This window comes from Ylistrum balloti, unplaced genomic scaffold (genome assembly GCF_031769215.1).
Source record: "Ylistrum balloti isolate Yb309-2 unplaced genomic scaffold, AGI_CSIRO_Ybal_v1 Utg370042, whole genome shotgun sequence".
Classification (NCBI taxonomy): Eukaryota; Metazoa; Mollusca; class Bivalvia; order Pectinida; family Pectinidae; genus Ylistrum; species Ylistrum balloti.
The window spans coordinates 1335126-1361272 of NW_026782099.1; the positions used below are offsets into that span (position 1 = coordinate 1335126).

General features: G+C 37.8%; 1 protein-coding gene across 1 annotated transcript; it reads left to right on the forward strand.

Annotated features, from left to right (window-relative positions):
* Positions 1 to 70: 70 nt before the first annotated feature.
* Positions 71 to 26147, forward strand: LOC132549075 (tryptophan--tRNA ligase, cytoplasmic-like). The gene is made up of 8 exons (XM_060212977.1): positions 71 to 344; positions 17753 to 17861; positions 18743 to 18862; positions 19075 to 19257; positions 22119 to 22332; positions 23206 to 23379; positions 23544 to 23684; positions 25145 to 26147. Exons 1-8 carry the CDS (start codon positions 224 to 226, stop codon positions 25322 to 25324), a joined length of 1242 nt encoding a protein of 413 aa, XP_060068960.1. The 5' UTR covers positions 71 to 223; the 3' UTR covers positions 25325 to 26147.

Sequence of the window (26147 nt, forward strand, 5' to 3'; positions counted from 1 at the left end):
AATATCGATATTCCGACCAATCAGCGATCACGTTGCAACACACTTGGTGATGCAATCCATGTGCCGGGAGGACACCAGACGGGAAACCGAAAGCTGTATGCAATATTGTACAGACGTTACGACATGTCAACGTGATATAAACCTAGATACAGTCAACAGATTACAATAGAATATTTCAAAATTATAATTATTGCATCTCTCAACTCAACAGAAGAACTAAGAAATGGCTACAGACGCAGAAAAACTTGCTAAATTGACAATGAACGAAAACTCTGGTGATGTTGTCAACCCATGGAATGTTTCAAGTTCTTCGCAAAAGGGCGTAGACTACGACAAATTAATAAGTAAGTATCAAAAGCTTTCAAATATGCTGCAGGATTTTCTTTGATGCTTAATTTCCACTTGTCACTCTAAGTGTTGAAAACATTAACTACAGTGTAATGACAGCTAAACATATGCTCTCGAAAACAAAATTTTGTTAATGACCCATCCGATTCATTTGATCTTCTATCTGTATAAACAATAACTATGTCTAATTGAAAATATATTGCACAAGACTTCATCACGAATGGCGTATTAATGGCTACACACACAAAGATTTACCAACTAGTGGAATATTTTAGTACTCAAACATTTGTGAATAAACCAAAACATATACCTCAGTTTCTGCTTATTTTTTTTGTATCTTGGTCTCGGTCAATAGACTGTGAAAAAGACAAAAAATAAAATTGCACATACAGATGGTCAGAACCCTCTAGATTACCGTTTCTTGTAAGTATATAAAAATTACATATTCTCTGTCTTGGACAGAAATTGCACCAGGGTCTCGACAAGCATGAACTGGGAGAACAAAAGAGCATATTGTAACAATTTCCACCTTCAGTCTCTGACATTCTTTTCACCATTGTGGTGGAAAAGGAGGTACAGATCACATGGGATTTGTCACACAATTACTATCACTACTTGCAATGTCAGAAATCCTTCTGCAGGGATCTTGTTATTTCTAATATCAACATAGATTCAGTGATATTTTGATATTATAGATAAATGATACATGCCAGATTTTAAGTCTAAATATTCTAATTTTGCAAAGTTCATAGTTAATACAATTATCACATAAATTACAAACATAGCAATCTCTCACTCTATTTCACAAATACTGTTTTCTGTTTAACAGTTATAAATAAAAACTTCCCCTGATTCCCTGAGATCTTATGAGCCCCATCCATTAAGTCACAGTAGTAAGTTAAATAACTAAATTTGTCAGAATTAACAATAAACAATTTGCATTAGTGTTATCTGTTGAAATAATTACAACCATGACTCCTATAGTAGTTTGTAAGTAAGCAGTTCAATATTATATATTTAAGTTTACTTTAGTACATGTAAGTGACAGAATTAGCCAAATACTGGCTAAAAATAGATGAACATTTAAGAAACATGTTGTGAAAACATTAGCCTGTTAAATCATAACACATTTTGTAATACCAATCCACACTAAAGGATATTGTAGATGGAAAGCTGGTGATGATATCAGAAAATTAGCACATGGCTAAATCCTGAAAAAGAACAACTAACTTTAACCAGGATTAAAGAAAGTCGATATTATAATTAACCTTGGTGAACCTGAGTCTGGAGCTAATGGGTATGAAATGTGCTTTTTATATTGGAGGGCTGTCAGTGATAGCCCAGTGACAGGCGAAGCTGTCATTTTGTCAACCTGCTGCAACCAGAAGTTGCCAACATGACCAAGTAATGTCAAAACAGTTCTGGATTCAACATCAAATTAAAAAAGTTCCTTTGAAAATACAAATTCATTCATATACAAGCTATTTCAAATTACTATAACAAATCTTAACTCCTTAAATGATCTGGGTAAGTCAGGGTAAGCCGGTGTCATATCATATTTGTATCCCCTATCATAAAAGTACCCGGATACTTTTTCCCCATTATAAAAGTATCTGGGGATTCTTTTTAGCCCATCAGAAAAGTATCCCCCCCTATAGTATTTTTATCCCCTCTTGAGATCAATACTATAACTTTATATGTTTTACAAATTTGCTGTTTATACTTTGGTTGTTGGTCAGTCAGTTGACCATATATATCAGGGGTACCTGTATAGGTGTCCAATTAACTGACTACAATAATAAATGGAAGACTGTGATATCAAAGTGAATGGACATGTTCAACAGTGCTCCGCATGAAGTGGGTGTTCTTTGCCAAGAATTCAAGCTATGAAGCAGTTGTAAGATTGCATGTCCAATGTTCAAAATGTAGAGATGACATTTGACACCAGCATTACCGAGATGTCTGTATTGTATAGTATCTTTAATATTTGACTTGTCTCACATTATATCTGTGATGTAAACAAAGGCTTACACCTGTAATTTACCTGTGCGTTTTTATGTCTGTCCCAAGGAAAGCATTTAGAACATATCTCAATCCATAATGGACAAAGCATGAACTGAATTACTATCATTGCAATATGCGTCAAGCATGTCGAGTATGGATTGCGGATGGGAAACCAAGGATGGAATCCATGTGGTGTCATACTGCATGTACAAAGAAAGAAAATGTGAGTTTAGAAAATGAAAATGTAAAAAAATGTGATTTATGGGCTAAGTTTTATGGTGAATTGTTGTCTTGAATATTTATCATGATTATATAAGGCAAATGCCTAACAAATATATTCATGCCTTTAACAAATATAAGATTTTATTTTAAATATCTGTGTGTAATAGATTTTAGAACTGCCAGTCATCAATAATTTGTCTCATATATTTAATATACATTTTGTACACATTCATACATTATACAATTTTAGATAATGAAGCTGGTGTGATTACAAAACTTTCCGTCTCCTTTTTGAGGTATTTTGTAAAGAGGTTTTCAATTCACTCTCTTTTTGTCTCCAATTGCGAATTTGCTTCCTATCTATACCGTACTGCTTTGATGCTTTGCTGTTTCTCCATTCCTTGGCAAACTCCATAACTTTTAACTTGAAAGAAATTTCATACGACTTTATTCGGCCTCCTTTGTGAGATTGTGATGTGTCTGTGGTCACTATAATTTCAGTGTCAACCTCTATGTAACAATGTTGTCGATAAATTGTTTCAGATAATCTTAACATGATGACACGAAAGGGAATTTGTTTATGATAAAGATATAGAATTCCATTCATACTTGCCTGTTTTAGCACAAGTATTTTATTTGTCATTTAATATCTAACTGCTTCATTTGTTTCTGTCGGATAATCTATCACACACGGAAACATCATTTCTTAATCTGCTGTATCAATGGCTATCTTACCTGTTAAGTAATGGACTATGCCTATTCAGTCGTTGTTACTGTAGCTGAGTGCGCGACACCAAGGTACACAAGGTAAAGATCATCTACCACATGGTTTATGAATGTGCGAAAAATTGTCTTTCATGTATGAATATTCGTCTGTGGTCAGGGGATATCATGTTTATAGAGAGTGTTGGAAACCATTCATAGGACAGTGCCTTGATACAGTTATTGAGGATAATAATCCGTTTGACAAGTTTGCAACCATAGTTGTGAAAGAAGGGAAAACAGTGGGTCACATTCCAAGTGAACTGTCAAAAACAGCTAATTCTTTTATCAGGCATGGTGGGAAAATTGTGGTAGTAGTTACAGAGGTCACTTATTGACATTCCTCTGATGCTGGTGGACTGGTTTTTTTTACGTTTTTCTGGAGTACATCTCCTTATGAACCAACTTAAAACAATTCAGGTGTGATCCCTGCTCTCCTGTTATATAATACAGTAGTGCTTGACCATGGCCAGGTGTCATTAACTAATTACCTAGTTATGTTACCATGACACCTGTACAGTTACCTATAACTATTTTTTGTGATTGCTTCCTCAAATTAACCTTGTACAATGTTAATGAAAAAAGATGTTGAAGAGGGGATACAAATTCTATAGGGGGGAGGGGATACTTTTATGATGGCCAGAAACAGTATCCAGATACTTTTATGATAGGGGATACAAATATGATATGACACCGGATTTGACACTTTTATGATAGGGGATACAAATATGATATAACACCGGATTTGACTTCAAATTTACCATATTGACTACAACAACAAATTCAATAAGGGAACTTCCTTTTTATGTCTAAACAAATTAATTTGCTCACACTCAACTAGAAACATTGATTCGATAAGGAACATGTTATGATTAAAAAGGACATGCAATGTAATATTATCTGGTAGTAGAGCCAACACTGTGCAGTCATCAGTGGCAGGTGAAAATGTCCTTTGCCTTTTGTGTGGATACCAAAACTTAAAATCAGGAGAGTCAGTCACAATAGGCTGAAGGTGGGTTCTTTATATTATGTTCTTTGTATTGGATATGTGTATTATGTACATGAGAGTCTGAAGGATAAAGCTGTATTTCATAATGGCAATTACAAAGAAAATACTTAGGAAGTTGATGTCAACATCAAAGTTATCAATTTCAAGCAAACAGACAAAGCCTATGCGAATTACAAACATAAGAATTACATGCATTATGGGTGTGAGCTCAAACTCTAACCTACAGAACTTTTGAAGACACATTAATTTGGCCCACAGGCCAACAAAAACTTTGTATAAATAAAAACATCTTTTTATTTTTGTCCTTAGTTCTTCATGTTGATTTTAAAAACTTATTTGAAGAACAAAGAACAGACAGACATTTTGGATTTTGACATTAACATGTTGACATTTACATATTGACATTACTTAATATTAAGATGCTTAAGTCAACCGTGATCAGTTTATTTATTTGGGAAGCCAGCAATACTTTAATTACACAAATATGAAACCATGACAACAAAAGCTGAGACACTAGATTAATTAACTCAATTAGAATGTATGTAAGATGTATGCGAAAAGTTTTATGTCACAGTTGAATAATTTCAGAAGAAAAAATATTTGTTTATTATCAATCTTAAACTAAAGCATTTTTTTCACAGCATAAGACTAAAGACAAGAATGAGTCAAGACCTCAGGTTGACTTTAGGCCACACATGCACTTTTATTTGATTATGTTGTATATCATAATACAAGGAATAAAATGATTTGAAAATATTGGCAAGGTTACTAAGTATTTCATATCCAATGTAGAAATTATATATTCCAGTGTGTCATTAAAAAGCATTTCTTTTTGGCTAAGGACTGAGATGTTGTTACTAGGAGCTGCAATTAATTTAGAATAAGTCAATAGTGACTGCATTGGATTGAATGGTTATTAGCATACTTGGCCTGAAGATCGAAGTGAGCTGATGCCGTGGTATGATGTCGGTCGTCCGACGTTCATTTGTTTTCCGGCGTCAATCAATAACTCTTGATATTTAGCTGGTATGTTCCTATGATGAAGCATGTTGTGAAAAGAAATGAACTTATATTCAAGGTCATAGAGTTCAAATTTGTTAAAACATTTGAATATTTTTGTAGGTCAAGTTTTGATTTAGTTATGGCCTATTAATGTTTTGCAGAGTTATGGCTATTTAGCAAAAAGAATGCTAGTTTATCTTTTCACAGAAAATGGTATAACTAATATTGGAGAGTCTTGTCTAACTCCAGTAGAAATGGGGGAAAATCCATCTTCAATATTTTTCAGACTCTTTATCATTGATTCTGCAGACAGGACTTAAATTTATTTCATGGGTCATGATCATGAATGCACCTCTTTAAAAAACCATAATGCTAACAGTTTTCAAACTTCTGGTTTGCTAGAAACACCATTCCTTCTGGAAATAACAATAAATTAAAAGTATTTGTTTACTTATCAGTTGTCACATTACTAAGAAGTAAGTGTCTGTGTTAGGTTATATTGAGGAATTCCTTGTTGGAAGCAAGATAGGTATAAATTGGCGAGAAAGATATACAGAGCTATTTGTTCCAGTTTTGGTTTGTAATTTGGAGTGACTGAAAACACAGAGCCCAATTAAAGCAGGGATAAGTCATTGACAATTGCTGAGGAAGGAAGTCAGGTGAAGGGGATTAAGTCATTGACAATTGCTGAGGAAGGAAGTCACGTGAAGGAGGAAAAGTCCTTAAATATAGCTGAGGAAGTGAGCTTAGTTGAGGAGGATCAATCATTAGATATAGATGAGGAAGTGAGCTTAGTTGAGGAGGATCAATCATTAGATATAGTTGAGGAAGTGAGCTTAGTTGAGGAGGATCAATCATTAGATATAGATGAGGAAGTGAGCTTAGTTGAGGAGGATCAATCATTAGATATAGATGAGGAAGTGAGCTTAGTTGAGGAGGATCAATCATTAGATATAGATGAGGAAGTGAGCTTAGTTGAGGAGGATCAATCATTAGATATAGCTGAGGAAGTGAGCTTAGTGGAGGGGAACATTTTGGTGACTGGGAAGGAGCACCCTGGCAGTCATGTGGATCAGGATATTGTAACTCCATATCATGTTGACATCAAGTCCAACAAAGGCATCAACTGTGAACAGCTAATAGGCAAGATAATAATTTTAATATGCTCTCTGTCATTAAACTCTGGGTGATGATGTCATATAAAGTAAAAGAATCTATTATGCTGTCTGTAGTTCAACTGATGTGATGATGTCTTATGGGGTAAGACCAGAATATGTATACTGTCTGTAGATAAACTGATGTGATGATGTCTTATGGGGTAAGACCAGAATCTGTTTACTGTCTGTAGTTCAACTGATGTGATGATGTCTTGTGGGGTAAGACAAGATTCTGTATACTGTCTGTAGTTAAACTGATGTGATGATGTCTTGTGGGGTAAGACCAGAATCTGTATACTGTCTGTAGTTAAACTGATGTCTTTTGGGGTAAGACCAGAATCTGTATACTGTCTGTAGTTAAACAGACTGGAACTATAGGATTGATTACATTGGATAGTCTTGGACTACTGAATTGATCATCTTTGTTTGGCCTGGGACTATGGGATTGACCACCTTTGTTTGGTCTCGGACTATGGGATTGACCACCTTTGTTTGGTCTCGGACTATGGGATTGACCACCTTTGTTTGGCCTGGGACTATGGGATTGACCACCTTTGTTTGGCCTAGGACTATGGGATTGACCACCTTTGTTTGGTGTCGGACTATGGGATTGACTATCTTTGTTTGGCCTGGGACTATGGGATTGACCACCTTTGTTTGGCCTGGGACTATGGGTTTGACCACCTTTGTTTAGCCTGGGACTATGAAATTGATCACCTTTGTTTGGTCTCAGACTATGGGATTGACCACCTTTGTTTGGCCTGGGACTATGGGATTGACCACCTTTGTTTGGCCGAGGACTATGGGATTGACCACCTTTGTTTTGTCTCGGACTATGGGATTGACCACCTTTGTTTGGCCTGGGACTATGGAATTGACCACCTTTGTTTGGCCTAGGACTATGGGATTGACCACCTTTGTTTGGTCTCGGACTATGGGATTGACCACCTTTGTTTGGCCTAGGACTATGGGATTGACCACCTTTGTTTGGTGTCGGACTATGGGATTTACCACCTTTGTTTGGCCTAGGACTATGGGATTGACCACCTTTGTTTGGCCTAGGACTATGGGATTGACCACCTTTGTTTGGTCTCGGACTATGAAATTGATCACCTTTGTTTGGCCTGGTACTATGGGATTGACCACCTTTGTTTGGCCTGGTACTATGGGATTGACCACCTTTGTTTGGCCTGGGACTATGGGATTGACCACCTTTGTTTGGCCTGGGACTATGGGATTGACCACCTTTGTTTGGTCTCGGACTATGGGATTGACCACCTTTGTTTGGCCTGGGACTATGGGATTGACCACCTTTGTTTGGCCTAGGACTATGGGATTGACCACCTTTGTTTGGCCTGGGACTATGGGATTGACCACCTTTGTTTGGCCTGGTACTATGGAATTGACCACCTTTGTTTGGCCTAGGACTATGGGATTGACCACCTTTGTTTGGTCTCGGACTATGGGATTGACCACCTTTGTTTGGCCTAGGACTATGGGATTGACCACCTTTGTTTGGTGTCGGACTATGGGATTGACCACCTTTGTTTGGCCTGGGACTATGGGATTGACCACCTTTGTTTGGCCTAGGACTATGGGATTGACCACCTTTGTTTGGCCTAGGACTATGGGATTGACCACCTTTGTTTGGCCTCGGACTATGGGATTGACCACCTTTGTTTGGCCTGGACTATGGGATTGACCACCTTTGTTTGGCCTGGGACTATGGGATTGACCACCTTTGTTTGGCCTGGGACTATGGGTTTGACCACCTTTGTTTAGCCTGGGACTATGGGATTGACCACCTTTGTTTGGTGTTGGACTATGGGATTGACCACCTTTGTTTGGCCTGGGACTATGGGATTGACCACCTTTGTTTGGCCTGGGACTATGGGATTGACCACCTTTGTTTGGCCTGGGACTATGGGATTGACCACCTTTGTTTGGTCTCGGACTATGGGATTGACCACCTTTGTTTGGTCTCGGACTATGGGATTGACCACCTTTGTTTGGCCTGGGACTATGGGATTGACCACCTTTGTTTGGCCTGGTACTATGGAATTGACCACCTTTGTTTGGCCTAGGACTATGGGATTGACCACCTTTGTTTGGCCTGGTACTATGGAATTGACCACCTTTGTTTGGCCTCGGACTATGGGTTTGACCACCTTTGTTTAGCCTGGGACTATGGGATTGACCACCTTTGACCACCTTTGTTTGGCCTCGGACTATGGATTGACCACCTTTGTTTGGGATTGACCACCTTTGTTTGGCCTGGACTATGGACTATGGGATTGACCACCTTTGTTTGGCCTGGGACTATGGGATTGACCACCTTTGTTTGGCCTGGGACTATGGGATTGACCACCTTTGTTTGGCCTGGGACTATGGGATTGACCACCTTTGTTTGGCCTATGGGACTATGGGATTGACCACCTTTGTTTTGTCTCGGACTATGGGATTGACCACCTTTGTTTGGACTGGGACTATGGGATTGACCACCTTTGTTTAGCCTGGGACTATGGGATTGACCACCTTTGTTTGGCCTCGGACTATGGAATTGACCACCTTTGTTTGGCCTCGGACTATGGGATTGACCACCTTTGTTTGGATTGACCACCCTGGGACTATGGGATTGACCACCTTTGTTTGGCCACCTTTGGACTATGGGATTGACCACCTTTGTTTGGCCTGGGACTATGGGATTGACCACCTTTGTTTTGGACTATGGGATTGACCACCTTTGTTTGGCCTCGGACTATGGGATTGACCACCTTTGTCGGACTATGGGATTGACCACCTGGGACCACCTTTGTTTGGGGACTATGGGATTGACCACCTTTGTTTTTGGTTGGGATTGACTACCTTTGTTTGGGACTATGGGATTGACCACCTTTGTTTGGCCTGGGACTATGGGATTGACCACCTTTGTTTGGTCTCGGACTATGGGATTGACCACCTTTGTTTGGCCTGGGACTATGGGATTGACCACCTTTGTTTGGCCTGGGACTATGGGATTGACCACCTTTGTTTGGCCTGGGACTATGGGATTGACCACCTTTGTTTGGCCTGGGACTATGGGATTGACCACCTTTGTTTGGCCTGGGACTATGGGATTGACCACCTTTGTTTGGACTATGGGATTGACCACCTTTGTTTGGGACTATGGGTTTGACCACCTTTGTTTAGCCTGGGACTATGGGATTGACCACCTTTGTTTGGTGTTGGACTATGGGATTGACTATCTTTGTTTGGCCTGGGACTATGGGATTGACCACCTTTATTTGGTCTCGGACTATGGGATTGACCACCTTTGTTTGGCCTGGGACTATGGGATTGACCACCTTTGTTTGGCCTGGGACTATGGGATTGACCACCTTTGTTTGGCCTGGGACTATGGGATTGACCACCTTTGTTTGGCCTAGGACTATGGGATTGACCACCTTTGTTTGACCACCTTTGTTTGGCCTGGTACTATGGGATTGACCACCTTTGTTTGGCCTCGGACTATGGGATTGACCACCTTTGTTTGGCCTGGGACTATGGGATTGACCACCTTTGTTTGGCCTAGGACTTGGATTGACCACCTTTGTTTGGTCTCGGACTATGGGATTGACCACCTTTGTTTGGCCTAGGACTATGGGATTGACCACCTTTGTTTGGCTGGGACTATGGGATTGACCAACTATGGAATTGACCACCTTTGTTTGGCCTAGGACTATGGGATTGACCACCTTTGTTTGGTCTCGGACTATGGGATTGACCACCTTTGTTTGGCCTGGGACTATGGGATTGACCACCTTTGTTTGGCCTGGGACTATGGGATTGACCACCTTTGTTTGGCCTAGGACTATGGGATTGACCACCTTTGTTTTGTCTCGGACTATGGGATTGACCACCTTTGTTTGGTGTCGGACTATGGGATTGACCACCTTTGTTTGGCCTGGGACTATGGGATTGACCACCTTTGTTTGGCCTGGGACTATGGGTTTGACCACCTTTGTTTGGCCTCGGACTATGGGATTTACTACCTTTGTTTGGCCTAGGACTATGGGATTGACCACCTTTGTTTGGTGTCGGACTATGGGATTGACCACCTTTGTTTGGCCTGGGACTATGGGATTGACCACCTTTGTTTGGTGTCGGACTATGGGATTGACCACCTTTGTTTGGCTTAGGACTATGGGATTGACCACCTTTGTTTGGCCTGGTACTATGGGATTGACCACCTTTGTTTGGCCTAGGACTATGGGATTGACCACCTTTGTTTGGCCTAGGACTATGGGATTGACCACCTATGGGTTTGACCACCTTTGTTTGGCCTCGGACTATGGGATTGACCACCTTTGTTTGGCCTGGGACTATGGGATTGACCACCTTTGTTTGGCCTGGGACTATGGGATTGACCACCTTTGTTTGGTCTCGGACTATGGGATTGACCACCTTTGTTTGGCCTGGGACTATGGGATTGACCACCTTTGTTTGGCCTAGGACTATGGGATTGACCACCTTTGTTTGGCCTCGGACTATGGGATTGACCACCTTTGTTTGGTCTCGGACTATGGGATTGACCACCTTTGTTTGGCCTCGGACTATGGGATTGACCACCTTTGTTTGGCCTAGGACTATGGGATTGACCACCTTTGTTTGGTCTCGGACTATGGGATTGACCACCTTTGTTTGGCCTGGGACTATGGGATTGACCACCTTTGTTTGGCCTAGGACTATGGGATTGACCACCTTTGTTTGGCCTAGGACTATGGGATTGACCACCTTTGTTTGGCCTGGTACTATGGAGTTGACTACCTTTGTTTGGCCTAGGACTATGGGATTGACCACCTTTTTTTGGTCTCGGACTACGGGATTGACCACCTTTGTTTGGTCTCGGACTATGGGATTGACCACCTTTGTATAGCCTGGGTCAATAGGATTGATGGGATTTGTATAATCGAGGACAATGGAATTAACAACTGTTGTATAATCTGGGACTATGGGGGCTATGTAATAGGCCACCTTTGTGTAGCCTGGGACCATTGGCCTGACCTTTATGTATAGAACTTTAGGCTTTAGGCCTATTGTTTGTGATATTAAATCAGAGGATATGACACAATTAGCCAATGAGACATCTGCCTTAAATGTTCACACCACTGCTATTTGCCTGAGCTGTACTAACAGATGAGGTTTGTGGAACAAATGAGGCCTGTTGTACTTGTGGTGGTAAAATGAAGCCTGTTGTGCCTGTTTTAAAGGGTAAAAATTAGCCTGGTGTTCTTGTGATGGTGCGAAGTCTACAAACTATACCTGGTATTGGTTTACACATGTTTTCATCAGACATTGACTTTCCAAAATTATCATGATTCTCAGAAATGTCATGTCTACTAGAAAAAAGAAAGTTCCTGGAAATTTATGGTATGATGATGCAATCCTATTTGTGCAAAGAAAGCAGATTTTTTAAGTTCTTGGAAAAGCCATTAATGGTATCCAGTCAGAAAAACCTGAGTGATAAGTTCACAATGAGTCATAGACTGTAGGCTTGATATTTGTTTACTTGAATCTAAACATAAAGCCTTGTATGATGCAATTGCCAGTAGTACAAAATGTTTGTCTATACTTAAACAGTTCAAGGATAAAAAGCATGGTCAGTATTCATTTACAAATCAGCTCAATCAATATGCCACGTATTATTTTTACATCTCCGTAAGTGGCTAATACATGAAGGTCTCTTTATTTCAATTCATTAATAGTATATACAGGTTAGAAGTATATACACTGTACTGTAGATACTGTATGTGTGTCAAAATTATTTCTTTGAAATGAATGTGTGTGCCAGTATTCACAACATTGCACCAACACAATGTATAATGTAAACTATATGTAAAATGAAAGTAGCATTACTTGAAACCAGGATTTCATGTTATAGTATTTCCAGGGATGACAAGGACTGGTCTTTGTGTATATGCGACCTTATAACAGGTAAACACACTGGGTCAACAATGATGCAATACAATGCTAAGTGGCGACTCATAAAAGGCATGGTGTTATAAATACCTGTACATGTAGTGACTAGGCTTCATTTCCAAAATGGCTTCAGAAGAACAAAGGTTGACTGAGGAGGAGAATGCAGAGCTGAAGAAAGAAGAGGAGGAGGAAGATGAAGTCACCCCGTGGTCTGTGACAAGTAAATCTGAGAAGGGTGTTAACTATGACAAACTTATTGGTATGTGTTTTGCAAAATAATTGGTCTCTCATGGCAGAGTTCTTATTTCGAGTGTGTCTGGATTTTTATCCGTGGTTTAGTGATCGATTCAATGAAAAGACAAAATGAGGGGTTGTTTTGTAGTTTATAGGTTACCTTCTGCCTCCTCATCATTGAAGTTAATCAAATGATGGGTTCCAATGATGGTTTTTTTTCCTACAAAGCAAATTTATTGCTGTAGTTTGAGATTTAAAGTTAATAAGCTAATGTAAACATATGTTGTAGTTTATGTGAGGAATATTTAATGATTTGTTACAGAAGTACACTATAACAATAGTGAAGTACATGTACTCAATAAAGAGTATCCTTTCATGGACATACATCAAGATTTTAACTGATTTCTTTCACATATGGTAGATTTTCTCACCATGCCATGAGGTTGTGTTTCCACTCACCATTCAACAAATTTAAGGTCAGTTCCTGTTTGTCTTTTCTTTATAGACTTCAGTCTCATCCAGAGATCTTCTCTATTTTCGACAGATCTCTTTCAAACTTTGCCAGTTTAATCATCATGACATGAAGTTGTGAGTTCCTGACCTGCTTTTTGTTTCAGCTATATTTTGATGTGTTACAATTCCTTGTTTGTTTCATTATCTTAATCGTGTTTGGAGGTCTCCTTTGTGTTTCAACAATATGTAGCAGAGAAATTTTAATCGTGTTTGGAGGTCTCCTTTGTGTTTCAACAATATGTAGCAGAGAAATTTTAATCATGTTTGGAGGTCTCCTTTGTGTTTCAACAATATGTAGCAGAGAAATTTTAATGATGTTTGGAGGTCCCTTTGTGTTTCAACAATATGTAGCAGAGAAATTTTAATCATGTTTGGAGGTCCCTTTGTGTTTCAACAATATGTAGCAGAGAAATTTTAATCATGTTTGGAGGTCCCTTTGTGTTTCAACAATATGTAGCAGAGAAATTTTAATCATGTTTGGAGGTCCCTTTGTGTTTCAACAATATGTAGCAGAGAAATTTTAATCATGTTTGGAGGTCCCTTTGTGTTTCAACAATATGTAGCAGAGAAATTTTAATCATGTTTGGAGGTCCCTTTGTGTTTCAACAATATGTAGCAGAGAAATTTTAATCATGTTTGGAGGTCCCTTTGTGTTTCAACAATATGTAGCAGAGAAATTTTAATCATGTTTGGAGGTCCCTTTGTGTTTCAACAATATTTAGCAGAGAATTTTTCTCTTCAATTTTAATCTTTTACCAGAAGTGTTTTCCCTCTTCTGTTTAAATCCTTGTTTTTGTTACTGTTTCAATGCTAGTTTCTTAAAAACACTGCTAGTGACAGTACTGTTTACAAAATATTAATTTGAAACTGTTTCTTGAGCTTGATCTAAGTGTAGACTTTATTTTTGTTTCTATTTTCTAAAAAATCAGCATAACAGAGTCTGATAGACTAGTAGAATCTTTCTCCCCATCAGAGGTGAAATAGTGGAATCTCCACCCAAGTGGAAAGATTATCAAGTTTGCAAACACAAGGTTTAGGATTATTACTTTCTTACCCAATTGTGCATCCATACATGTATATTGTTGTTATCTCAATGCCTGTCACTGTCAATGTGATGTTAATGAATCGTTTACCTGATACCAGTGAATCGTTATTGGGATTTCATACCATTTCCCTGATAGGAGAATGTCAGGGAAGTATTACCCCAATAAAACATGGCAAAACCTGTCCTTGGTTAAAGAAAATGAATACAAATTCAAAGAGATTGTAATTATTTCACATGAGTTTGGATTGTATACTAATCATAAGGATACCATTAAAGTGTGGGTATAATGTCATCCATTGTTCTCTGTGTACTACAACCAAGCGTGTTACCTGGAACTTTATGTTACCTATGGCTGACTCATAGGTGACTCAGATATAGGACAGTCACTTAAAAGACGGCTAAAGATAACTGGAGATTGTTGGCTTCTCTGTTGTCCTAATCTGGATACAAATAGATCAATATAAAAAAGTATACTGGTAGACACTCATGTTTCAAAATAGCAGGTTTAATTAAAACTTTACATGGTCAAAACTAAAGCATGATAAATGAACATATCAAATCCAATTTATTCCATGAACAGAAAAATGTGTAGTGTGCCAGCTGTTAGAAGAATGCACTAAGAAAATCATATTACACATGTGTACAAAGATTCTTTCACTTTTCAGTATTCATGTCAAGCTTTCTAGTGTGTGTAGCTCTTTTTTTGTCTTTTTAGGTCATCTGACCCGAAGGGTCCGATGACCTATAGTCATCATGCTTCGTCCGTCGTCGTCCGCCGTGCGTCGTGCGCCGTGCGCCGTCCGTAAACTTTTCATTCAAACGACTTCTTCTCAAATACTAGAAGGTCTAGGGGGCTAATACTTGGCACAGAGGATACTGGCATGGAGCTCTACCAAGTTTGTTCAAATGAATGACCCACATTAAAGGTCACAGGGGTCAAATATGTTAAAATCTTTAAACAACTTCTTCTCATTAACCAAAAGGCTCAGAGTGTAGATATTGGGCCTGTGACATGCTGGGATGAAGGACTACCAAGTTTGTTCAAATGAATGACCTTGACCCACTTTAAAGGTCACAGGGGTCAAATATGTTAAAATCTTTAAACAACTTCTTCTCAATAACCAAAAGGCTCAGATTGCTGATATTGTGCCTGTGGCATGCTGGGATGAAGGGCTATCAAGTTTGTTTAAATGAATGACCTTGAACAACTTTCAAGGTCACAGGGGTCAAATATGTCAAAATCTTTAAATAACTTCTTCTCAAATACTAGAAGGCCTAGGGGGCTAATACTTGGCCCATAGCATGCTGGCATGGAGCCCTACAAAGTTTGCTCAAATGAATGACCTTGGCCCACTTTCAAGGTCACAGGGGTCAAATATGTTAAAATATACAAAGGACTTCATCTCAATAAGCAAAAGTCTATGAGTGCCGATATTGGGTCTGTAGCATGCTGGGAGGAAAGGCTACCAAGTTTATTCAAATGAATGACCTCAACCCACTTTCAAGGTCACAGGGGTCAAATATGTTAAAATATACAAACAACTTCTTCTCAACAAGCAAAAGTCTATGAGTGCTGATATTGGGCCTGTAAGATGCTTGGAGGAGAGGCTACCAAGTTTGTTCAAATGAATGACCTCAACCCACTTTCTAGGTTTGGCTTGCTTTTTGTCAGATGACCGTTAAGGCCCATGGGCCTCTTGTTTCATAAAACACTGTGATGGTTTTGCAAATGATGGAGCTATGTCCTAATGTTAACTAAAAAACATTTTGGGTCATTAAACATTTAGCACACTGTTACAAATTCTATGCGTGAGTAGTGAAAGAGACATTTTCCATCAGGAAGGGTATCATCCTAATATATATATATAGCATATACAATAGCAGAAGCTCTTGTTTATTTTAATTTAACATCCTTTTCTAGAGGCAAATCCCTCTTGTCACAAATATATGTAAATGAGCTTATTATAGTAAGACACTTTTGATTTCAGTTGATTTAAGAACACATTTCAATGGAGTGATACATTCCTTTTGCCACATTTTGACCACATCCTAAGCTGTTGTTTTGTTGAAAATATTTTGTTATAATGATAAAACATCTCTTAAAACACTATTTGTATCATTTAAATTCATGAGTGGAAAATGTTGACCACCCTAAATTTCCCCCACCCCAGACGTACCTTTTGTTATTATTGTGTTGATATGATTGAATAAGGGTGATTAGAAACAACATTAGTGAAAAAAAGATAATTAGTAATAAAATAGTGAAATGCTTTACTTTACCATGGCCATTTTGAAAGTGACCCACCTTCCCTAACCTCGGACAAATTTTCTGTTATTTATGTGGTTTTTTAATGAATCAGGGTGATTAGTTTACCAATATTTCTTATGAATCCCATTATAGAGATATCTAGTGGGTTCTCATAATATGAGTAGGAGTAAGTCCCACAAAAAAAATGAGTCAGATATTTGAGTCCCAAAAATTACAGTATGGTGAAGACTGAAGAGGACTGAATTTTGTATAACAGTGGGTCCCAGCCCTTTAGAGTGGGATGGTAGGACCTAATGGGGAAATACAGGTTTTTTGAAACAGGTAACTCTAGTCACAATGATATCTGTCTGTACAGGTAGCACCAGCAGCAGTGACACCTGTCTGTACAGGTAGCACCAGCAGCAGTGATACCTGTCTGTACAGGTAGCACTAGCAGCGGTGACACCTGTCTGTACGGGTAGCACCAGCAGCAGTGACACCTGTCTGTACAGGTAGCACCAGCAGCGGTGACACCTGTCTGTACAGATAGCACTAGCAGCAGTGACACCTGTCTGTACAGGTAGCACCAGCAGCGGTGACACCTGTCTGTACAGGTAGCACTAGCAGCAGTGACACCTGTCTGTACAGGTAGCACTAGCAGCAGTGACACCTGTCTGTACAGGTAACACTAGCAGCAGTGACACCTGTCTGTACAGGTAGCACCAGCAGTGGTGACACCTGTCTGTACAGGTAGCACTAGCAGCAGTGATACCTGTCTGTACAGGTAGCACTAGCAGCAGTGACACCTGTCTGTACAGTGGTGACACCTGTCTGTACAGGTAGCACTAGCAGTGGTGATACCTGTCTGTACAGGTAGCACTAGCAGCAGTGATACCTGTCTGTACAGGTAGCACTAGCAGTGGTGACACCTGTCTGTACAGGTAGCACTAGCAGTGGTGATACCTGTCTGTACAGGTAGCACCAGCAACAGTGACACTTGCACCAGTATCAATGAAACTTGCCTTTACAGATTTCATCGACAGTACTTACATATGTCTGTGTATGTAACACCAGCAGGCAGTGACATCTATCTATCTAGGTAACACAACAATACATGTAGCAGTGACACCATAAGCAATGGATATACATTATAGGAATATTTCAGTAAGGATTTTCATGTTACAGATAAAAAACATCAGCATACATTTTTTTTGATAATGCATGTTACAAAATATGTTTTTTTGTTGCAGATAGATTTGGAAGTTCAAAAATTGATGATGCACTTCTTAAAAGGATGGAGAAAGTTACAGGCAAACCTGTTCACCATATGCTAAGGAGAGGCATCTTCTTCTCTCACAGGTATTTCATCGTTCTCCTGTAAGGTGCTGATCAGATGTATAATGGCAGCATGTTTATCTTGTAATGTAAAGTTGTAAATTTCTACAAAACTTATCAAACATCTATGTTTCTAATGTAACTTTTGGGTCTTAACAAAGATCAAAAAACGTTTATGCCCTGTAATTTTTGTTGCTTCAAGAAAGCTGGTCAGATGTCTTTGTCTTTCTATATCTAATAGCCCAACACAATGAGATTGTAGTCTATTCAGATAACCTGCATCCACTGTCTGTCATCCCTCTGTTGTCCATTCTTGAACAATTTTTGTCATTTCTGCACTGGATGTATCTTCTTCAAATTTCACATGAAAGTTTCCCTTTTTTCCTAGTTGTGCCCTTTTGATTTTAAAACTGATCAGAATTATAAAATGTTTGACAGGTGGCCATCTTGGAGTTTCACAATAAAAATTTGTTATGACTACTTTTTGAGAAGTACTAGATTGATTTTTTGCCATTTTCACTTTGATCCTAAGTGCTAAGATGCTCTTTTAATTTTGAGACAGATCAGAAAAACAAAATGGCTTAAAAGGTGCCATATTGGTTTTACAGAGTTTGTTATCACCAGGTTTCCCTCCTAGTTTGTGATGGATTGTTCTTAATATTCATCTGTAGGTTCTCTTGTTCCTGTCAGTTCTATTCTAAATGGGTATCCCCCATCCTCCCACCCCTGTTTATTTTATCTATGTTACCATATGATTGATTGACATGTCACTACAACACATGGTGAAGAATGGACAAAAGGATAGAAGGAAAAAGACCGAAAGAACAAATCAAACAAAAGAAGTGAAAATATCCACCTTATAGAGAGCCAAGCCAGATCATATGATATTTGTCTTTTTTGTACAGAGAGATGAACTTAATTCTGGACGCTGTGGAGAAGGATAAACCATTTTACCTCTACACAGGGAGGGGTCCGTCATCAGAAGCCATGCATTTAGGACATCTCATCCCTTTTATTTTTACCAAGTGGGTATTTTGTTCAGATGAGATTGTATGTTTACAGTGCTTCAGAATGAGACCTCTTGCAGTAGTCTCTTTACATTTTAAACAACACTTTATGTCTGTAGTTTATATATTCTATTTATCTACATGTAGAGATCTGCTGATATTGAAGCATGAACATATTCTGCATACATAACAATGTAACCGTATCTATAAGTGTTCACTTACATTGGAAGGTGGCTGCAGGACACATTTGATGTGCCATTGGTCATCCAGATGACCGATGACGAAAAGTTTCTGTGGAAGGATCTGACACTTGAAGAGACCAATAAACTGGCGCACGAAAATGCTAAGGATATCATCGCTTGTGGCTTTGACATTGAAAAAACGTTTATTTTCAGTGACATTGAATACATTTCGTAAGTTTGTATATAAGTTCTTTTACAAATATCATATGCAAATGTAATTCTCACATAATCTTTTTATGTAGTTGACTGAAAGGATTTTTACTCTTTTTTGATGCCTTGTTGCTGAAGTGATTTTATTCTTTTTTGATGCGTTGTTGCTGAAGCGATTTTATTCTTTTTTGATGCGTTGTTGCTGAAGCGATTTTATTCTTTTTCGATACATTGTTGCTGAAGTGATTTTATTCTTTTTTGATACATTGTTGCTGAAGTGATTTTATTCTTTTTCGATACATTGTTGCTGAAGTGATTTTATTCTTTTTCGATACGTTGTTGCTGAAGTGATTTTATTCTTTTTTGATACATTGTTGCTGAAGTGATTTTATTCTTTTTCAATACATTGTTGCTGAAGTGATTTTATTCTTTTTCGATACATTGTTGCTGAAGTGATTTTATTCTTTTTCGATGCGTTGTTGCGGAAGTGATTTTATTCTTTTTCGATGCGTTGTTGCGGAAGTGATTTTATTCTTTTTCGATACATTGTTGCTGAAGTGATTTTATTCTTTTTCGATACATTGTTGCTGAAGTGATTTTATTCTTTTTTGATACATTGTTGCTGAAGTGATTTTATTCTTTTTTGATGCATTGTTGCTGAAGTGATTTTATTCTTTTTCGATACATTGTTGCTGAAGTGATTTTATTCTTTTTCGATACATTGTTGCGGAAGTGATTTTATTCTTTTTCGATACATTGTTGCTGAAGTGATTTTATTCTTTTTCGATACATTGTTGCTGAAGTGATTTTATTCTTTTTCGATACGTTGTTGCTGAAGTGATTTTATTCTTTTTCGATACATTGTTGCTGAAGTGATTTTATTCTTTTTCGATACGTTGTTGCTGAAGTGATTTTATTCTTTTTCGATGCGTTGTTGCTGAAGTGATTTTATTCTTTTTCGATGCGTTGTTGCTGAAGTGATTTTATTCTTTTTCGATGCGTTGTTGCTGAAGTGATTTTATTCTTTTTCGATACATTGTTGCTGAAGTGATTTTATTCTTTTTCGATACATTGTTGCTGAAGTGATTTTATTCTTTTTCGATACATTGTTGCTGAAGTGATTTTATTCTTTTTCGATACATTGTTGCTGAAGTGATTTTATTCTTTTTCGATACATTGTTGCTGAAGTGATTTTATTCTTTTTCGATACATTGTTGCTGAAAGTGATTTTATTCTTTTTTGATACATTGTTGCTGAAGTGATTCATTCTTTTTTGGTATGTTGTTTCTGAGGTGTTTTTAACTTGTTTTTGACAAGTTATTGCTGAGGTCGTCTTTACTTGTTTTTGATGTTGATTAGGTGATTTTTAGCTCACCTGGCCAGAAGGGTGATTGTCATTCATCTGACATCTGTTGTCAGTCAACTTTTTCTACAAGACAGTACTAGTCATGAACAACTGAAGGGGTTTTGACCAAATTTGGTCAGAAGCATCCTTAGAGAAGAGAAACATTTTCTGTGTGAATCTTGTGTCCCGGCTCCGCTAGGCCTGAGGGGCAGGACCCAAAAAGGAAAATTTGGCAAGTCCTTTAAGAACCTATTCCCACTGTAGGCATGATTCAATTTTGTTTAATTTGTATAAACGGTGGATCTCGCTCCCCTGGGATGGGAGGGATCTGGCCCAATAGGGGAAAAAGATCAAATTCTTTAAAATCCCATTCTTCCTTTAGGAATGATTGGATTTTGTCCAAATTTGGTCAAAATCATATTTGGGTGATTTATTTCAATTTTGTATAAACAGTGGGTTATGGGCCCCTCTAGGACAAGAGGGGAGGGGCTCAATAAGGGAAACAGTTAAGAACTTAAGCCTATCACCATGTATAGCAGCGCTGGCATAAAAAGAAAGCCTATCACCATGTATAGCAGCGCTGGGCATAAAAAGATAAATATAATCGTGATTTAATAATTGGATCTTGGTTCTGGATCCATCCATCTGGACTTCATTTATGGGTTATATCTTTGAAACAATTATCTCCCCACCCTATAAGGATATATAGCAATGCTGGGGATCAAGAGATAAACACAATTATGATGTAAGAATTGGCCCTTGGATCTGACCCCACTCAGAAGGACTCAGTTTCTTAGTACTATCATTGAAACAGTTCAGATCCCAACCCCAAATCCATATATAGCAATCCTGAGCATTAAGAAATAACACATTCACAATGTAAAAACTGGCCTTTGGGTGTGGCATACCTCTAGGGACATAATTTCTTGGTCATATTTTTAACTAAGTTGAGGTACCAACCCAATACGCATGTAAACTCTCATTGGGAATCAAAAGAGAAAGACGATCATGATATAAGAATTTACCCATTGGTATTGCTTCATCAAAGACAGAAAAACAAAATGGCTTAAAAGGTGCCATATTGGTTTTACAGAGTTTGTTATCACCAGGTTTCCCTCCTAGTTTGTGATGGATTGTTCTTAATATTCATCTGTAGGTTCTCTCGTTCCTCTTAGTTCTATTATAAATGGGTTAAGTGACTGAGCTTTACTTTGGAAATATCTGAAATACCTAACCTATAGGCATGTATATCATTGCTTGGCTTTAACATTCTAGTATAAAGGTCCTATTGACTTCTTGTTACTCATTTTTGATACATTGTTTCTGAGATTTTTTTTTATTTCTATACAAGATAACTTGTTTCAATATTATCTTGAAATAGATACAAGAATATCTTGATGAGTTTTGATAGAAATCACTTAAAATATGATGTGTATAGAATTCTGGTTAGTTACTTATTAGATATGAAACTATTGCCAATTATTGGGTAAAATATTGGTTGTTGTTATCATAAAACCTTATCTTCATTTATCTACAGCTCATGTAGGGAATTTTACCAGTACATGTGCGAGATTCAGAAAAGTGTCACATTTAACCAGGTCAAAGGTATCTTTGGATTTACTGAGAGTGATTGTATTGGTAAAATCTCCTTTCCTGCTATCCAAGCCACGCCGAGCTTCAGTGGAGCTTTCCCTCAGATCTTCAATGGCCAAAAAGATATCCCCTGTCTTATTCCATGTGCAATAGACCAGGTATGATGTTCCAAACATTTACTGTACACAAATATCTTCACTCTGATACAGTGACACTGTTTGATTTTATACATAAGCTCATTAATACAGCATTATCCAGTAGTAAGACTAATGGAATCATTCACCCCCTTGTTGGTTAGATAGTGAGATCCTGGCTCCAGGGGTGTAGGGTTATGAAGTTTGGCAGTCATGTTTGCCAAGTGTTTGCAACTTAATGATCTTCCCCTGAGAGTTGATAATCCTTTCTCTCACCAACAATGTAGTGAATTATTATTTTTCTACTCTTCTTATTTCCATGCTTTTCATTGTTGGTGCAATAAATTAGTTCAAGCGATCAAGGTTAAAGGTCAAAGGTTACCCTTGATGACAGATTCAGATTAGAAGAAAAATAAGCAAGGGAGTGGGTATACCTGAGCCCCTGTTAACTATGATTTTATTTTTCAATTTCCTTACCTTGTAAATGACTTACCATTGTTAATATCGGACTTGTTGATAATGGATACAAGTGTTTCATTATGATTGGTTGAACTCTTTTTTTATAAATTTTGTTTCGACATCATCAATTTTATCAATTCTTTCTGTTGTTGCCCTTTCCAAGTGTCCATTAAGAGAGGAAAGATGGACACTATGTTCTCGAGTTAGATAAAATTGGACAATACAAGCACATTAGCACCTTGTTAGTTGTGTGTAGGGGAGATTACAAGTTTACTATCGATGTTAATTGATAATTACAGGAAAGTTATGATGTTCTTTTTAATGCCAATTGTACAGTTGATCCTCATCCTTTATAACTAAGTCCTTTGCAGTAAAGGAGATTGCTTTTGAATATTTTTGAAAGGTACTCTTTGTAAGTGAAATGTTTTACCTCTATAGGACCCCTACTTCAGGATGACACGTGATGTGGCCCCAAAGCTAAAACTTGAAAAACCTGCGCTTTTGCACTCCACATTCTTCCCTGCCCTTCAGGGAGCCCAGAGCAAAATGAGTGCCAGTGATCCCAATTCTTCCATCTTCCTTACAGACACTGACAAACAGATCAAGGACAAGGTAAGTATCATTAAAAAACCATTAGGTCATGCCTTTGTGATTCATCTGTTTTACTTTAGGTCATGCCTTTGTCATTCATCTGTTGTACTTAAGGTTATGTATTGTGTTGATTTTGAACAAACTATTAACTTCCTGTCACATGTCAATGTAATTGCTGTTATTAGATCAACAAGTACGCCTACTCAGGGGGTGGCAGCACTGTAGAGGAACACAAGAAGAAGGGAGGCGACTGTGCAGTTGATGTGGCTTTCCAGTACATGAAGTTCTTTTCTGAAGATGACAGTCGTCTCCAACAGATAGAGGAGGTATGATAACTGTTACTAATTACTAGATATGTAGTTTACTTTATCATAATTGATTATTGTCTTTTAGTGTCGGATTACTGGTAGCTATGATTTATTGTCTGATTACTAGTAACTGCCACTTAGTGTCTCAATATCTGTTACTGTCATTTAGTGTCTCATCTGCTACTGTAACTTAGTGTCTCATTATCTGCTACTGTAACTTGGTGCGTCATCATCTGCTACAGTGACTTAGTGTCTCATTATCTGCTACTGTAACTTAGTGTCTCATTACAGGTAACTGTAACTTAGTGTCTCATTATCTGCTCCTGTAACTTAGTGTCTCATTATCTGCTCCTGTAACTTATTGTCTCATTATCTGCTACTGTAACTTAGTGTCTCATTACAGGTAACTGTAACTTAGTGTCTCATTATCTGCTCCTGTAACTTAGTGTGTCATCATCTGCTCATGTAACTTAGTGTCTCATTATCTGTTACTGTAACTTAGTGTCTTATTTTCTGCTCCTGTAACTTAGAGTCTCATTACAGGTAACTGTAACTTAGTGTCTCATTATCTGCTCCTGTAATTTGGTGTGTCATCATCTGCTACGGTGACTTAGTGTCTCATTATCTGTTACTATGATTTAGTGTCTCATCATCTGCTACTGTAACTTAGTCTGTCATCATTTGCTACAGTGACTTAGTGTCTCATTATCTGTTACTGTCTTTTAGTGTCTCATTACTGATAACTGTCACTTAGTGTCTTATTACAGGTTACTGTCTATTAATGTTGTATTACTAGTAACTGTCACTTAGTGTCTCATTATCTGTTACTGTCTTTTAGTGTCTTATTACTGATAACTATCACTAAGTGTCTCATTACAGGTTACTGTCTATTAATGTCGCATAACTGGTTACTGTCACTTACTGTCCCATTACTGGTTACTGTCACATAGTGTCTCCTTACTGGTTACTGTCACTTAATGTCCCATTACTGGTTACTGTCACTTAATGTCCCATTACTGGTTACTGTCACATAGTGTCTCATTACTGGTTACTGTCACATAGTGTCTCATTACTGGTTACTGTCACATAGTGTCTCATTACTGGTTACTGTCACATAGTGTCTCATTACTGGTTACTGTCACTTGATGTCCCATTACTGGTTACTGTCACTTAATGTCCCATTACTTGTCCCATTACTGGTTACTGTCACTTAATGTCCCATTACTGGTTACTGTCACTTAATGTCCCATTACTGGTTACTGTCACTTAATGTCCCATTACTGGTTACTGTCATTTAGTTCCTTCAGTTCTTGTCTCTGTCTTTAATGAGTAAGCTTCTTTACTACTAGGAAATTCCTGTTTTTAAATGAGCTTGTTAACCTTTGTCTGTTTTTTCTGGTCAAACACCAATAAAGAATTATCACAGGCAATGATTATTCCAGACCACTGCACCACATACATTTGTTTTGTGTTTCCAGGAGTACACCAAAGGGGAGCTTCTGACTGGCCATCTCAAGAAGGAATTAATTGAAGTGCTTCAAAAAATTATAGGGGAACACAGAGAGAAACGAGCAAAAGTCACAGATGAAATGGTGAACGAATTCATGAAACCAAGGAAACTCAAGTATGAGTATAAAAGTGTTAAAACTAAAGTTTAAACTTTTTATAAGTATTAGATTTAATTTCATTGACACATTCTCTCAGTTGAATTGTATTTGAACTAGCACATTCGGCCCAAATCATTCGGTGGATATTCTGAATCTTATTGTGTCCTGAGCTGATCCGTTAATGAAAATTTTCTTGCAGTAATCTGATTAGAGTGCTTTTAGTTTAGCTTTACTCATTAAACAAACATCATGGAAAAAAGGCTTCAAATTGCAGGTTGAGGTTTCATGGATGAAAGTGTGATTCCATTTTTTTGACTAAAGATGGGTTTGTAACAATGGCAATGTGAATTACAAGTGTAATAGTTTAGCTTGTATTGAAGAACAATATGATAAAACTATGGTATGATATGCTTTGGTAATTACGCATACTTTGAAAGTTGTGGTTTTGATGCTTGATACATTTGTTTTCTTCGATTTGTTTCATCTTATGAAATAAACATAAATGTACTAACAATATATTGTTGTATATAAAGATGAAGATACACAAACATTCAGAAACTAAAGAAGTCTTATCATTTATCATAATTATACAAACAAATTAATCTGTAACAAATGGAAAAATGTATTATGGTAAATATCATATCACCTGGATGTATTATGGTAAATATCATATCACCTGGATGTATTATGATAAGTATCATATTCCTTGGATGTGTTATGGTATAGCCCCTTCAACCTGTAATGATTTATAAAGATGGTGGTGTTTGGTAATAATTTGGAAAAAAAACAAGTATATGATTTGAATGAACTGATTTTATTATAATAATGCAATAAATAAGTTTGACAATCTGATGATACAGGTTTATCACCGAAG

Excerpts from the sequence above, each read along its gene's own strand:
- LOC132549075 (XM_060212977.1), top strand. The coding sequence starts at position 224 with ATGGCTACAGACGCAGAAAAACTTGCTAAATTGACAATGAACGAAAAC. Across the intron at positions 345-17,752 it reads AGACTACGACAAATTAATAA|ATAGATTTGGAAGTTCAAAA; the intron begins GTAAGTATCAAA and ends TTTTTGTTGCAG. Across the intron at positions 23,380-23,543 it reads ACAAACAGATCAAGGACAAG|ATCAACAAGTACGCCTACTC; the intron begins GTAAGTATCATT and ends TGCTGTTATTAG.